Genomic DNA, 16,884 nt, shown 5'->3' with positions numbered 1-16,884 from the left:
CAACAAAATCATAAGTGTTATTACAGTTCAGTCCAGCTGATGTGTATTGTGACTTTAGGCTCTACAAATACCTCACGTCAACATATGGGGTAAATAACTAGGTTCAGGTGTCTCCACTAATACACAAAGTGTAGTTTCAGGTCATTGGGTGGCACACTTGTCAATGGGAAACCGACTGAAATAAGGATACTGGATTCAGCCATGTTCAGACGACGAGGTTTTCAAATTCAAACACTAGACTTTCGTAGCATTTCAGGAGTCCATTTCCACAAAGACACTGAGAACAACTTTTTGAGGAAAAAAGTTCTCCACTACTCATATGGAGAAAGAATAAACTATGTTGTGTTGGTCTGATGGCTTTCCAAATATTTTGCAGGGAGTTATTTTTAAGTTGTCTTCCTCACTCATCAGTCGTTTCCTCCATCTGGCCTGCAGGTGGCGCTCCAAACTACTACCCCAACAGTTTCAGTGCCCCAGAGACACAGCCTCAGTTTGTGGAGTCCAAGTTCAAGGTGTCTCCAGACGTGGCCCGTTACAACACAGAAGACGAAGATAACATCACGCAGGTGAGGAAGATGATGGAACCGTGAAATGGTCCCATCATTTGGTCAAAGGAAAAACTAATGCAGTAATACAAATAGATGTGATGGACATTGTAAGAATTCATGAAATCTAATTTTTGTGTTATACCTGATGAAAACATATTTAAAGTACTGTATAGAGACTTGGGGCAACACATATAAATCTACACTACATTCACTGTACTGCAAAACACGGCATTTTTATGGTCAGAAAAGAAAGAATTCACCATTCTTCGACTCAAAACTGTTACATTTCACTCTTGTAGTCAAAAACATTAAAATTCATTCTTTCAGTCAAAGTTAAAATTCAATCTTTAAGTCAAAAATGTTGAGATTCAATGTTCTTTAAGTGAAAACACTCAAACGGAGCAATTTTGAGCTGAACCCTCTATTTCAGTTTTAAGAAAAGGTGTTTCATCCACATTTGTGAAAGAAATCTCAAGTGACATAAAAAGAGGTGACAGCAGAATCACAAATGGACAGTATTTCAGATAACCAAGTAGAAGGAAGCTAACAGAGGCTTTACAGAATTTCAGAGTAGTACAGAAAATAGTGATAATTATTAATATGATATTGTCAGACTGCAAACGTTCCCTACTTGTGACTACATGTGCACACTGAGTATTTTTCCATCAGTTTCAGAGAAACTGGTGCGCCCCCTACTAGGCACAGATTGTTATAGAACCAGCACTCTGCAACCTTCTTGACCAGAAGAGACCATTTTTGTGATTTTTCTACTAAATCAAATTCACCAGGAGCCAAAAAAACACATTTTAACTTTTAAAATGTGGGCTTAACAGTTTCATATACATATCAGATATATACAGAAGTTTTGAAACATTTTTAACTTGCATTTTTGATTATTTTCACGTTAACAAAACACAATTTTATATACTTATCCATGAATGTATAAAACCTTACAAAAATACGATCCTACACACTCCCATCCCCACCTAACAGAACAGAGGCAGGCATTGACATATGGCTTTGCTACTTCACAATAATTAGGATTTAGGCTGGTAAAATTTCATCTTTCTTATCCAGCAGTTTTCAGGCAAGTTTAACATTTTAGAATAGAAATACTTTTATTAATCCCAGAGGGAAAATCCTTGAAGCTTTGCTCCACACGGAATAAATCGGAAGAAAGTTGAACATCAATTGATATTAAAGATGTATGATAAGCACTTACACATTTGCAGGGAGGAGGTTTAGTGGCTTATGGCTACAGGAAGGAAGAACATTTTTGCCGTTTTAACCATATTGTCTCTTTTCAGCAATGTTACTTGTTTTTTTGTCTCCATTTATAACCGTTTTTCCGCCTTCTCATTAAAAAACAAAATTCCCACTATTTTGAGTATTGGGCCTTTTTTAAAGCCAGTTTTATCCAACAATACAACTCATTTTGAAAATGACTTGTGTGTAAATGAAATAAAAAGATGATGTGTTTTATTTCTTTTATTCAAAAGTACAACCAATTTTCAAAAACCTTGTAACTCCATTAGTCTGTCTTCTGCATTTTCTCTCTGCTCCATCAGTTAACATTTCATTTAGACTTCACACAGCAGATATTATTTAGGTGCATTTTTTCTGGATCTGGGAAACTATTCAATTCAACTTTATTTATATAACACCAAATACAACAGTCATTTATAGGTGCTTTTAGCAGAGAGAAACCAAACAATCAAATCACTTATAGTTATGTCAATCAGAATATTTTCAGGTTTCAGTTGCTGTCAGATGATAAACCATGTCAAACTTCCTTCTTGTTGTGAGCCAGTCTGTGGTCTCTTGCTCATTCTTCCAGTTTTCCTTCCCTCCTCTACGTTTTCACCCAAAGAAGAAACAAGTGTGGTTCGTTCACGTCTCTTCAGTGTCACGCTTGTAACAAGTTGCAGCAATTAAAGAGACGGGAATGAAGAGAAGCATCATCTTTGCAGCTTATCAGCAAGACATCGGGTGGTTGAAGCTCTGATTGAATTCTGTTGCGTCCCTTTCATGTGGTCATGTTTGTTGGTATGCAGGTGCATGCTTTCTTCACCCAAGTGTTGAATGAAGAGGAGCGCGAGAGGCTGTGTCAGAACATGGCCGGAGCCCTGAAGGGAGCCCAGCTCTTCATCCAGAAACGCATGGTGAGCCCCCCTCCACTTCTATTCCTCCATTTCCACTATAAAATGTTGCCTCTGTTTACATCATTCCAAGTGAAAACACATTGTTTTCATTTCACAAAAATGTTTTGTGTTTACGCAACATTTTAAAAACATAGTTGGTTTACACGGAAATGATGAACAATATAGTTGGCATGTTGGGCCACTCGTGGGTGCTGTTTTCGTAATGAAACCCTACACACATGCACGGAGATCAATACGCTACAAACATTAATGAAGGGAACATCCACAGGAATTTGTTAGTTTTCTAGTTGAGTCAGCATAACGAGTCCCAGGAGAATCTGGACTGGGAATCATGACACTCTGGAGGAAAACTCTACTCTTACTGTCCAGCTACTGAGTATGTGCAGAAGAACCACTTAATACAGCCGTGGTACTCATGACCAGTTGCAGCATTTCCTCTGTCTTTCACGAGTTGGAGAATTTTCAGGGAGGTGGAGTTGTATCGTTTTCCAAAAGTGCCACCTTCTGAGCCGCTTTCAAAAAGTTTACTTTTCAGTTTCAAAATGAAAGATTTGTATTTTAACTTAAATGTTTTCAGTCAGTATTTGCAGTGAAGTGCAAAGAACCATGTTGCCTCATTTTTCATGTCGACATGTTTGACCAATTGGTCATCACTTCATCCTCAAACATTACGTACCTGCATCAGACATGTTGACAACAGACCTGAAGTCAGAAGTACACAAATCAACAAAAAGTTCAGCTTCTGCAACACTGCTGTGGGGAACTGCACGACACGAAAAGAACTCAATGTGGCACAGTTTATCTGCTTAAAATTTGGTCTTAAAAAAAAAGGGAGAGAAAACTGAAGTATAAAGGTAAAGCCACAAAAATCACTTGGAGGTAGTGTTTGTTTATCAGTATCACAATAGATTTCCACCTCATGTTTAAAAAAGATCATACAAACCTGCTTTGGACAGTATTGAGTAATGTTCATGTTTCCTCATGTTTGTCCTGAACTTATGATTGGAAGATGATTGCTGGGTATTTGCACCAATACCACTTGTTTTTATACCTTATCACAACTGCAGAGTTCACCCTGAAGAGGTCTTGACCTTCAGGATGAAAACCATTGTACGCCCAGGTTGAACATGAAAATTCCCCTTGTCTTGTCATGTGAGGACCGTTGGCTCGTGATTCAGACTGTGGAACTTTGGTAGCTTTTCTTTTCACCGCAGGATGTCAGACAGACTGCAGCAGGAAGTGTGTGCGGAACAAGCATGCTCGATTGAATCCTGCTGGTCTCTTACTGATGTATCTCCCACTTGGTTAGTTTTGTTATTAAAAAGTCCTTTTACACTTCATGTGCATGAATACAGAATGAAAGGAGTTTTGAAGTTTCGTATGATGCAGACACAGGAGCGTTCAACATCCATCCATCCATTTTCTGCCGCTTATCCGGGGCCGGGTTGTGGAGGCAGCAGTCTGAGCAGAGTTGCCCAGACTTCCCTCACCCCAGAGACTTCCTCCAGCTCTTCTGGTGGCACCCCAAGGTGTTCCCAGGCCATAGAGAGACATAGTCCCTCCAGCGTGTCCTGGGTCTGCCCCGAGGCCTCCTACCGGAGGGACATGCCCGGAACACCTCCCTAGGGAGGCGTCCGGGGGGCATCCGAAACGGGTGCCCAAGCCACCTCAGCTGGCTCCTCACGATGTGGAGGAGCAGCGGCTCTACTCCGAGCTCCTCCCTGGTGACTGAGCTCCTCACCCTATCTCTAAGGGTACGCCCAGCCACCCTATGGGGGAAGCTCATTTCAGACGCTTGTATCCGGGATCTCGTTCTTTCGGTCATGACCCATAGTTCATGACCATAGGTGAGGGTAGGAACGAAGATCGAGAGCTTCGCTTTTTGGCTCAGCTCCTTCACCACGACGGACCGATACAACGTCCGCATAACTGCAGACGCTGCACCGATCCGCCTGTCGATCTCACGCTCCATCTTTCCCCCACTCGTGAACAAGACCCCAAGATACTTAAACTCCTCCACTTGGGACAAGGGCACTCCACCGACCTGGAGGGGGCAAGCCACCTTTTTCCGGTCGAGAACCATGGCCTCGGATTTAGAGGTGCTGATCTTCATCCCAGCTGCTTTACACTCAGCTGCGAACCGCGTCAGTGCACGCTGGAGATCCAGGCTTGATGGAGCCAACAGAACCACATCATCCGCAAATAGCAGAGATGAGATCCTGTGGTCCCCAAACTGGACCCCCTCCGGCCCCCGGCTGTGCCTAGAAATTCTGTCCATATATATGAGGAACAGAATCGGCGATAAAGGACACCCCTGCCGGAGGCCAACGTGCACAGGGAACAGGTCCGACTTACTGCCACCAATGCGAACCAAACTCCTACTCCGGAAATACAAGGACCGAACAGCCCTCAACAAGGGACCCCCGGACTCCATACTCCCGGAGCACCCCCCACAGGACATCTCGGGGGACGCGGTCAAACGCCTTCTCCAGATCCACAAAACCCATGTGGACTGATTGGGCGAACTCCCACGAACCCTCAAGCACCTGGTGGAGGGTATAGAGCTTGTCCAGTGTTCCACCATCAGGAGCACCTGGTGGAGGGTATAGAGCTGGTCCAGTGTTCCACCACCAGGAGCACCTGGTGGAGGGTATAGAGCTGGTCCAGTGTTCCACGATCAGGAGCACCTGGTGGAGGGTATAGAGCTGGTCCAGTGTTCCACCATCAGGAGCACCTGGTGGAGGGTATAGAGCTGGTCCAGTGTTCCACCATCAGGAGCACCTGGTGGAGGGTATAGAGCTGGTCCAGTGTTCACGACCAGGACGAAAACCGCATTGTTCCTCTTGGATCCGAGGTTCGACTAACGGCCGGACCCTCCTCTCCAGTACCCTGGAATAGACTTTCCCGGGAGGCTGAGGAGTGTGATCCCTCTGTAGTTGGAACACACCCTCCAATCCCCCTTCTTGAAGAGAGGGACCACCACCCCAGTCTGCCAGTCCAGAGGTACCCGCCACGCGATGTTGCAGAGACGAGTCAGCCACAACAGTCCCTGCACATCCAGGGACTTAAGGAACTCCGGGCGAATCTCATCCACTCCCGGTGCCTTGCCGCCGAGGAATCTTCACAACAACCTCGGTGACTTCAGCTTAGGTAATGGACGAGTCCGCCTCTGAGAACCCAGCCTCTGCTTCTCCAACGGAAGATGTGGTGGTGGGATTGAGGAGGTCCTCGAAGTATTCCTTCCACCGCCCGACGACATCCCCAGTTGAGGTCAACAGCTCCCCACATCCATTGTAAACAGTGTTGGTGGAGAACTGCTTCCCCCGCCTAAGGCACCGGACGGTTTGCCAGAATTTCTTCCGGATCGAACGAAAGTCCTCCTCCATGGCCTCTCCGAACTCCTCCCAGACCCGAGTTTTTGCCTCCACCACAGCCCGGGCTGCGGCTTGCTTGGCCTGCCGGTACCTGTCGACTGCCTCGGGAGTCCTCTGAGCTAGCAGTGCCCGATAGGACTCCTTCTTCAGCTTGACGGCATCCCTTACTTCCGGTTTCCACCACCGGGTTCGGGGATTGACGCCACGACAGGCGCCAGAAACCCTGCGGCCACAGCTCCGAGCAGCAGCGGACGGAGGGCTCGGCCAGATGTTCCCAGCAGACCCTCATAACACGTTTGGGCCTGCCGAGTCGATCTGGCCTCCTCCCAGTCCAGCGCATCCAACTCACCACCAGGTGGTGATCAGTTGACAGCTCTGCCCCTCTATTTACCCGAGTGCGGCTAGAGATCAGATGACACGACCACAAAGTTTATCATTGACCTCCGGCCTAGGGTGTCCTGGTGCCACGTGCACTTATGGACCCCCCTGTGCTCGAACATGATGTTCGTTATGGACAAGCTGTGACTGGCACAGAAGTCCAATAACAGAACACCACTCGGGTTCAGATCGGGGAGGCCGTTCCTCCCAATCACCCCCTTCCAGGTCTTACTGTCATTGCCCACGTGGGCATTGAAGTCCCCCAGGAGAACAATGGAGTCCCCAGTTGGGGCACTATCCAGCACCCCTCCCAGGGACTCCAAGAAGGTTGGGTACTCTGAGCTGCTGTTTGGTGCATAGGCCGAGACAACAGTCAGAGACCTGTCCCCTACTTGTAGGCGTAGGGACGCAACCCTCTCGTTCCCCGGGGTGAACTCCAACACATGGCGACTGAGCTGTGGGGCAATAAGCAAGCCCACTCCAGCCCGCCGCCTTACACCGCGGGCAACTCCAGAGACGTGGAGTATCCAGCCCCTGTGGAGGAGCTGGGTTCCAGAGTCCAAGCTGTGAGTGGAGGCGAGCCCGACTATATCTAGACGGTATCTCTCAGCCTCCCTCACAAGCTCAGGCTCCTCCCCCCCCCCCCAGCGCGTTCAGCATGAAACAACAAATTATACGATGATGATGAATTTGTCTTTTGGGAGTTTTACTGATGACCTGTTGACACTGCAGCATTTGAAGTGAAATCCCATTTCTACATTGCTGCTTTAAAGAAGTTTCACATTTTGAAGACTGTCGGTTTACACAAACACTGAAGATGTCATTTTCATGTTGGCCCATGAGTTGTTTCGTTTTGTAATGAAACCACACACACACGACTGCAGAAAACAATAAAAACATTGGCGAATGCATGTATGGACAGACAACAAAGTTGTGCTGCTATTCCTGTGACCCACCTATAAACCAGCCTGTAGCATTTCAGACAAGTTCAGGGGTCGATCTTGACGGCAATCCGAGACCAGTACATATTTCTACGGACGAGTATATATTTCCAATGGCCAGTCTGTGGGACTTGTGCAAAATTAGAAATTTCCATTCCAACATGCGGAGATTTCAGATCCATGAAGCCTTGTCTGCTTTATTGTTACCTTGCAAAGCCGTTGTCCAGTGAGGCGGACGCTCTGCCGCCACGCATCACCACCAGCTCGCCGAGGAGAATGGCGCTGATCGCGGTATCAAAACAGCAGCTCCTCTGCACTGTAGTAGGTGATTCACACCTCCGTGAAGCTGCGTCATACTCTCACTGAAAATGGTACCAATCATTTGTGTTGCATTAGAACTGGACACACTGCAGTTTGTGCTGCATTGCTAAAGAATTTCTTCCGGAATGAATACAGTGATTCTGAGGTTTTAAAGATAGAACTAGTTTATTATGAGATGATGATGTCACACAGAACCCCACATTGTCCACATGGACGTAAAATACTTTGTACTGCTTCCTTTTCTCACTTTATACTAACCTCAAGTTGTCTTTTCACAGAATACATGCATACATTCCTACATTTATGACTTTACTGCCTCATATAAAATTGATGATGATGATGATAATATTAAGCAAACAGGGCTCTGGTATCAGCAGATATCCACATTTGGGTATCTGGATCAAATCAGAAGTGAAAAAACATGGATCAGCGTATCCCTACTACAATGTAGCATAGCAAGTTCCTGAAGCTGTCCCTTGATCAGACAACTGAAATAAGAACATTTGAATGTTCATGAATTGCGCTTCAATACTTTTTAAAAATATATATATTTTGGTGACAACAAACTGGATATACATTTTGTCATTTTGTCGGTTGCTCTACATTATTGAACTCTGTCATGAATCAGTTTTGTGTCTTTTTATTGGTGTACTCTAGTCACTGAATAATATCATTTAATGTATGATACTACAACACATTTCTGGTCTAAAACTAGTCATTCTAGTATTCTCTATTACACATAAAAATTATAACTGGAGAACTCCAAGCTGTTGCTGCATGATGTGCAGAAGCCATTGGCTAAGCAAAAGTGCCAAAGCCAATGTAACCCCCAGCAGCAGGCAGGTGATGAGGGAGGCGGGGCTAAATCCTGAGCCATTTTTCTAGTTTTGTGCCGTGTACCATAAGGGAATAAAACTCTAAGATGATGCACCTGCAACACAAAATGTTGCATTTAAAAAAAAAAAAATTGTCGTTTCTCTGATCGTAATTTTAATATAACATGAAACTGTTTTTGTTTAACAATATATATTTTACTGGGTGCAGGACTAGTGCAACCCATGGCTCACTAGTCCGCTCCACTCGTGGGGAAGAAAAATTAAGATCTATCCCGGCAAGTTGCTTTATTTCTTCTTCTTTTTTAGACATTTGGGAGCGTGTTGCCTGGGTAATGATGATGACTGCTGTGTCATTGTGTAAACCGATACCCCACAAACCTCTGTGGTTGTCTGCAGCAGATTGCTGGAACAAGTCGGTTTCCTGTATCACTGTCGTCTGATTGCTGGTTTTCAATTCAGAAAGCCTGGAGCTCTTTAGCCCTAAAGAGTTTGGAACAAATCTCCTCAGATTCTGTTTATTTTAAATGTGGCCGAGTATATGGAAGTAAAACTGTGCCATCAGATTCTGAATTCGAATTTCTCACTCTGAATTTTTTTTACCATCGAAATCAGACTTTGAATTTTTAAAGCTGTCGAATTTCAAGTACGCATCTTTTTTTGCTTTTGATTTTTTTTCAACATCTAAAAATATTCAGTGTGTAAAAATTCAATGTGTCTAAAAATACAGCTGTAAAAAAATTCAGCCGCAAAAACAAATTCAGCTGCGAAAAATTCAGCTGCAAAAAAAATTCAGCTGCACAACAGCCAGAATATCTGTGCCATCAGGACGATGCAATCGATACCGGTCTCATTCACCCAACATCCAATCAAGGGAAGCTTTGTTGGTCACGTGACCAGAGCAACACTGGGCCGGAGCGGCCAGCTGTAGTGACGGCGCTTAATTCTGCAAGAGACATTAAACCACACATTGCAAATCACCAGAAGTTATGAAACAACATATGTGGTGAACTTTTAATGATGTGTGAAAATGTTTTCAAAGAAATTACATTTACCGTATGCAATGTTTTACATGCAGAAAATAGTTCAATTGTCTCCTGTTTGATTTTTTTTAAAAATCTGAGCAGTGCTTGTTATGGCAAAAACTAATTTTACCCTCCCCCTGCAATAGTGTTTCTAGCACCACCGTCAATGACCTGGTTATTGTTTAAATTAGTTTTTGCCATAACAAGCACTGCGCAGATTAGAGTATTCAATGGACGTAAAAAAAATCAAACGGGAGACAATTGAACTATTTTCTGCATGTAAAACATTAATGTAATTTCTTTGAAAACATTTTCATGCCATTAAAAGTTCACCACATATGTTGTTTCATAACTTCTGGTGATTTGCAATGTGTGGTTTAATGTCTCTTGCAGAATTAAGCGCCGTCACTACAGCTGGCCGCTCCGGCCCAGTGTTGCTCTGGTCACGTGACCAACAAAGCTTCCCTTGATTGGATGTTGGGTGAATGAGACCGGTATCGATTGCATCGTCCTGATGGCACAGATATTCTGGCTGTTGTGCAGCTGAATTTTTTTTACGGTTGAATATTTTTACAGCTGAATTTTTAGACTCATTGAATATTTTTGTTGGAAACACTCTGCACCTCCTTCAGGCTTTGGTCCAGTTTCCAGTGTGTGTGTGTGTGGGTGGCTCCTCCTTCATGGGCAGAGAGCTGCTAGTTACCTCTGCCACACCAATGTGCAAGATATTTAAAGATTCTGTAGTTTGATTTTTGTTTACAGGGTAAAATTATAATGAATAAAGGAGGAAAGGCTTGAAATGTTGACTTTTGTTTAAAATCTTTTGCTTTTTGAATTCAATAATACCAGAAGTCAAATGAACTGAAATGAGTCTGTATATGGCTTTGTGATCATGTCTTGTATGATGATTCATGGTAAAACTGGGTGGAGTCTTTCCTTGTGCAGGTGGAGATCTTGAAGGCTGTCCATCCAGACTATGGAAACAGGGTCCAGACCCTGGTCAACAAGTACAGTGCAGAAGCCCAGAAAGTAAGCCTCTGGTTTCTGTCTCTGACCATCATGCTCACTCAGTCACCTCTAATAACGCCTCCTGACCAGCTCTGGAGTCACTGCCATGAGCTCATGTGGGAATGATGTGCATACTTTCAAGTGGAGGAATTCTGCTATTTGTCCTGAATGATCCTGATTGTACTTGTGAGCGATTTTTGCCTGATCATCAGTTTCTCTTTCAATTTATTTATTCTATGCAAGTATGAATATATGTATAAACAGTGTGTTACTTACTTCTCAGAATTGGAAAAATTGCTTGAAGGATTTCCGTCACAGATTGTTTAAACCACATGTTAAACACATTTCAGTTAAGGGGCAAAATTCAGCTCATTTTCATCTGGAGTGGGCTGGACTGGTAAAATAATGGTGTTTAAAATTAAGCTTTACAGAGTTTCTTTGTTGTGAAGCAGAATATACATGTTGACACTTTATTCTTGAGAAGTTTGCTAAATAAATCAATGTTTTGTTTGAAAGGTTTACTATTTGCTTGTTGTTTTGGTGGATTGGAGCCTCTTGTTTTGGCCCCCAGGCCTCGTGTTTGACTCCCCTGGTGTAAACCCTGTTGAGCAACATGGTAGAAATATATTGTATCACATGTAAAAATGTACCATAATTATCAGTTACTTTTGGGCTTTTGTATTTAAAAAAAAAAAAAGGTCTTACAGCCACTTGTACCAGTTCAATGACACAAAGTTTGACAAAGCCACTTCTCATTATTGATCGATGTGTATTCTTTATCAACTTACATTCAAGTCTCGGAAGTAAATGAAGGGGGGGAGTGGCTGTGTGAGCTGTCCATCTTTGATCTAATATGTCTCTCCCCATCTATCAACACCCCCCCCCCCCTCTCAGAACCAACCCCTGCACATTTACAGCCGTCCAGGAGCTTCGACCATCGCTGCGTCCTCCAAGATGTGAACTCTGAATCTGGCCATTCAGCGTCTCTCACATGATTTCAAACAGCTACTAGCCAGAGCAACATTGCTGATTGTCAGTTCTGATCAAATAAGAATTTTTTTTTTCAAGTGTTGGTGTTGTGATTAATTAATTTTTGTAATTCAGTCATTCCTGGAGGTGAATTGTTGAATGATGGGAACACTCAAGAGCCTTGTAATCTGCAGGAAATTCATGGTCATTTCACTTCAGAGTTGAACAATGACACTGAAAAAAACTTTCAAGTCCAGCAGTTGAATTATTTCTGTTACTTTCAATGAATAAATCACAACAATCAATTGTTTTTGTGGTAATACACTGTTTCTTCTGCTTTACTGATCCACTATGAACATGGAAGCAAAATCCATCTTTAATAATAAAAAGCAGCTGGTTTTATTAAGTTTTTTCCCTCGTTGGTGTCTGGTTGTTTTGTCCATTTAGAGATTTCATAACCATCAAAAAGTGACTGGAGCACTGTGCCATTTCACTGTCCTATAACTATAATTTGCTGATTCCTCACACATTCATGGAGATTCCAGCCAAGCAATGAAGATCTGCTTTCGTCCAGCAAAATGTGCACATAATCAAAATGTTAAATCAACAGGTTCTCTGGAAAGAACATGCGTCCTCACTGAAATTCATTTTCACATGCTGACCTGAATGTAACTGATTTTTCTTTTTTTATATATTAATGTATTCCAGATGAGATGCATACTTGGTGCCTGAATGGATTTAATTAAAGCTTTACTTGGTGCCTGAATGGATTTAATTAAAGCTTATCAACAGCTTTCTTTTGTCTGACTCTTTTTCCTCAGTTGGTGCAGATCAAGCTGAATATTTATGGGGGTTTGGTGGTGAAAACAAGAATCATGGCACGTTTCACTTGAATTTTGGTTTGTGGTTTTCAGATGGTTTCTTTCCCAGCAGAGCTGCTGGGATGATGGGTTAGTAGTTTATTTGATTAATGCCCACGTTCCTGTGTTGAAACTGTAGAACTTGTAGGCTGTTGATTCTAAAAGTGCTTTGAGCTACACAGAATATCCACATGAAAAGCTGAAGTTATCTGGGAAAAACACAAACACTTGGACACTGCAGTGCTAAAATGAACTACTTTTAGTCATAAAAGTCTTTCTCTTAAATCCAAATGTCTTGACACTCTCAATCTTACAAATCCACAATAAATATAAAATGTGAATTTAGAATACGATCGTGACTCAGCCAAACCGATTGAATGAAAAATAGATGACCCCAGTTTTAATCTATCTACTCTTTATCTATGCCAAATGGGTTTTTTACCAAAAGAATTTATATAAAATCATTCAAGGCCTGGGAACTGAAAAAGTCAATCAAATACCAACCATAGTCTAAAAAGTATCAAGAAAATCACAGTTCTAATGAAAAACTATTAAAGTACCAGAAGAATGAAGTCCAGGAGAAAAGAGCTGAAAATAGCAAAGTGTGTTCAGGCTGAAAATGTGTGGTCATTTTGTCAAGTTGTGTTTTCTTCTGCATTAAGGCAGGATCACAGTGTCTCTGGGAAAATTATATTAAAGTGGCCTGAAAGTTGTTAGTTTATGTGAAAACGCTCCCACTCATTGTCTTTGTGTAAACGAACATTTCTGAAAACGGTCTGCTACTGTGCATGTACACCACGGACGTAGTACATACTTCTTCTGTACATAAGCAAGTAGAGGGACACTAACAAGTGTGTTGTGATTTCCAGGTCATATTCTCCTGGAACTTGGCAGTTTTAAACTAAACTAACTGGACTTTATTGACGAAATTCCTTTTTTCCACATTGATCATCGTATTTCTAGGGTGTGGAGGTGTGGCTACATTATGGCACTCCAGGGAGCTGATGGGGATCAAGGGTAATGCTCAGTGGGATCAAACCTTCTGATCCAAATCTGCCTCTCGAGCCTCCAAAGCCCCGTCTCCACCGCACACAAGTGCCGGGGCGGAGCGGAGCGGTACGGAGCAGTTCGGAAGCACTAACCCCGACCGAAATTTTGGGTCGTGTCTCCACTGCAGAGAGGAGCATGAAAAGTGGGCGGGGCTTATGAGCTCCGCAGAAAGGTGACATAACAGAAAAGAACGTCGTCAGATGTAGATCTTATGAATCCTCTGTTGTTGTTTAAATTCTTCACTTTGGTAAATGGTAAATGGTCTAGATTTATATAGCGCCTTCTAACCACACTGAGTGCAGTCCCAAAGCGCTTCACATATCAGTCATTCACCCATTCACGCTCACATTCACACACCAATGGGACAGAGCTGCCATGCAAGGCGCTAGTCGACCACTGGGAGCAATTTAGGGTTCAGTGTCTTGCCCAAGGACACTTCGACACATAGACCGGTGTAGACTGGGATCGAACCTCCGACCTCTCACTCCGAAGACGACCACTCTACCACCTGAGCCAGTTATTTTTTGCAGCGGAAAAAAAAAAGAAGTTACTTTTTGCAGCAGTCATTTTTTGCAGTGGAGAGCTGCAGCCGCAACTTCCGTGTTTGTTTTGAGAGAGCGAGTCGCTCGGCCACTTGCCAGCGACTTGCCTCGCACTCGAGCGCTCGGGTGCGGGGCAAGTGGCCGGAGCGTTCCCCCCGGTTGGCTGAGGCACAGACACGGGAGTCTGAGCTTTCTGCTCAAACGCAGGAGGTTCTCCACTCCGGCGCCTCCGTGTTCCGGCAGCACAGCGCCGGAACACGGAGGCGCCGAGCTTCGAGCTCCGAGCTACTTTTCATGGCTTCCGCGGTCCGTCCCCGCGATAAAGCGCCACTGACCGCGGCTGAACAGAACGCTGACCGCCTCTGGAAAGCGGAGCGGTCAGCGCCGGAGACCAAAGCTCCAGACTCCGGTGTCACGGACGCACATCAGCGCCACGGCGAGCGCTATGCTGCAAACAGGAAGCTCCAACGTGATGCAAAGTCCCTCCCCCCGGTCTCCCCCTGCCTCAAGTCGCTCTTTCACAACAAACACTAAAGTTGAGCAGCAAAGAAAAGAAAATGAAAATAAAAACAACCAGAGCACAGCTGACCACACTGACAGCAGAGGATTCATCCGGCACATTAACATATTGAGGGCGTGTAGTAAATCACTGACCAATCAGCAGACAGCAGCTCAAACTCAGACCCGTTCCATGGTCCCCGGCACCCCAACGGATGGGTAGCGGAAAAGCGGTGGCCTTTGGAGCGGTCTAGAGCGGTTTAGACTTCATTACATGTCGTGACACGCGAGCCGGAGCGGTTTAGACCCGTCTAGGCTGGTACTTTCTGTGCGGTGGAGACGGGGCTCAAGATACCACTACCCATCAAGGTTTTATAGTAACACTAAAAATCTCTTTTCCACTGCACAGTAAGCAGTGGTGGACCTGGCTGCTTTTCCTGTTGCTCCTCCTTATGGAGCTGTTCCATAGTGCTAGGTACTTATTCGGAGGAGTGACAGAAAATGGTAAATGTTGGGTACGGTACTTTTGGTACCATCCACAACTTTTGTCAGTGGAAATGCACGAAAACCCGTCCCATACCATAAAATACCATACCGGTACAGACTGTGCAGTGGAAACCAGACGAGTGTATTGTTCTCTGTGTGCATGGCCATGTGCTTGTGGTTTCATTACAAAAGCAAACAGTACCCTCTAGTGACCCGACATGCTAACTACACTTATTTCAGCATTTGCCATTTTCATGGAAACTTCCATCATTATCAAAACACTGCCTCGCTGAAACGAAAATGCAAAAATTATGCATGTTCACTTGAAATGTTGTATGAATGAGGGTTAATGCAGGAGGTGTCCAGTGGGTCCACAATGTGAAAATACAGTTTTAATTCACGTCTTAACACCCAGACTGTTACGGTGGAATTTCGGAGGCTCAGGTGCGGAGAAACCAGCGGGAGACAGAAGAGTACATTTGGCGGAGTTTATTCTCTTAACGAGAGTGAATCAAAGGTGCTGCAGGCTCCGGAGGCAGGAGGTCAAGACTGCTTGCTGAGGCGGGAGCAACTGGGGCACGAGTTGGGTCTGGTCACGGTGGGTCAGGGAACCAAGGAAGCTGAGGCTGGCGAGTCTTCAAAGAGAAGCAAAAAGGAAGCGGCGTTAGTTTAAAAGACTAAACTGGGACACAGCACACGCAGGTCTACTAACTCTGGGAGTTTTACGATCCAGCGCCGAGTGGAGTCGAACACCCGTTTAAGAGGTGTAGCTGATCAGGGGAAAACGAGCTCCACCCGGTCGTCGCAGCTGAATGGAATTAGATGATGAATCCCTCAGCAGCTCCACTTCCTGAAAACCAAAAGTAGAGGAGAGAGAAACACACCCAGCCACGCCCCTAAGAGGCCTCTGAGGAGTGGGGCGTGACACAGACAGTGTTTGTGTAATAATAACAAATTGCAGAATCTGGTTTGATTCTGCAAAAATGTTCATTCATTGGACAATTTCCATTTCATCTCAAAACATGTTGCATACATTGGTCCAAGCTCCAGCTTAGTACAGAAGGGGGGGGGGGGGGGGGGGGGGGGGGGGACTTGGTGCATAGTATGAGAAAACTTCTGCAGCCCAATAGTTTTATCTAAGCCACATAGAAGCGTGATCAGACACAAGTAAATATACAGATAATTATACAATAGTATAGTTTGTTTTCCCTTTGTTAGGTTTTTTATTTTTATGTAAGTTTATATTTGTGTGCCTTAATTACATACAAAGTGTGTGATTATCTATTTTTTCAGTTGCTTAAGGCCAATTCATACTCCATAAAGGCCAATTCATACTCCATAAGAACAAGATGAAACTTCGGCAGTGACATGTGCGGCGCATGCGTATTCCAGCTCGCTAATCAGTCATATTTTAATCATATTTAGCTTCTAACATCACTTCAGTCTGAACGCCGCAGTTCGTTAAGATGCCGTGATGCACTTGAATGCATCACTCATAGCGGTCAACTCCTGCAGTGAAAACTGGACATGAACGGGAGTCGGAGGCGGCATGTCAAAAGACGGCGCCAATGTCAGCAGTTTTATTGACATTCAGACGTTAACTTCACCATGGTAATGGAGCGGACTCTCAACTTGGCAGTTGCTAACACACTAACCAAAACAGGAAGATACCACCAGTATTAACTGTCCCACTGGAACCCCATAACCCAACTTAGGTTCCGTGGGTGAATTATGTAAACTCACAACACAAGCCCCTCCAGAATTCACCTGTAGGGATTTACTACCTCATATGGATCACTATTTATGTTTTGGTTGGCTATCGATAATGATTAATAATTATCAAAGATAGTTATTAATAATGTTGTTGAAATGTAATCTGATGTGTATCA

General features: G+C 44.1%; 1 protein-coding gene across 2 annotated transcripts in view; it reads left to right on the top strand.

Moving 5' to 3' along the window:
• cat (catalase) overlaps positions 1-12,353 on the top strand; it is a 28,661-nt gene extending 16,308 nt beyond the window's left edge. For both annotated transcript variants that reach the window (XM_080504876.1, XM_080504877.1), the window contains 4 exons: positions 436-566; positions 2,603-2,710; positions 10,528-10,611; positions 11,485-12,353. In XM_080504876.1, the coding sequence (XP_080361002.1) occupies positions 436-566; positions 2,603-2,710; positions 10,528-10,611; positions 11,485-11,550 (389 nt within the window). In that variant the 3' untranslated portion in view covers positions 11,551-12,353. The remainder of the gene's footprint in view (positions 1-435; positions 567-2,602; positions 2,711-10,527; positions 10,612-11,484) is intronic.
• Positions 12,354-16,884: the final 4,531 nt, after the last annotated feature.

Source organism: Blennius ocellaris (assembly GCF_963422515.1).
Source record: "Blennius ocellaris genome assembly, chromosome: 11".
In the NCBI taxonomy this organism is placed as follows: Eukaryota; Metazoa; Chordata; class Actinopteri; order Blenniiformes; family Blenniidae; genus Blennius; species Blennius ocellaris.
This window is presented reverse-complemented; position numbering and strand designations above follow the sequence as displayed.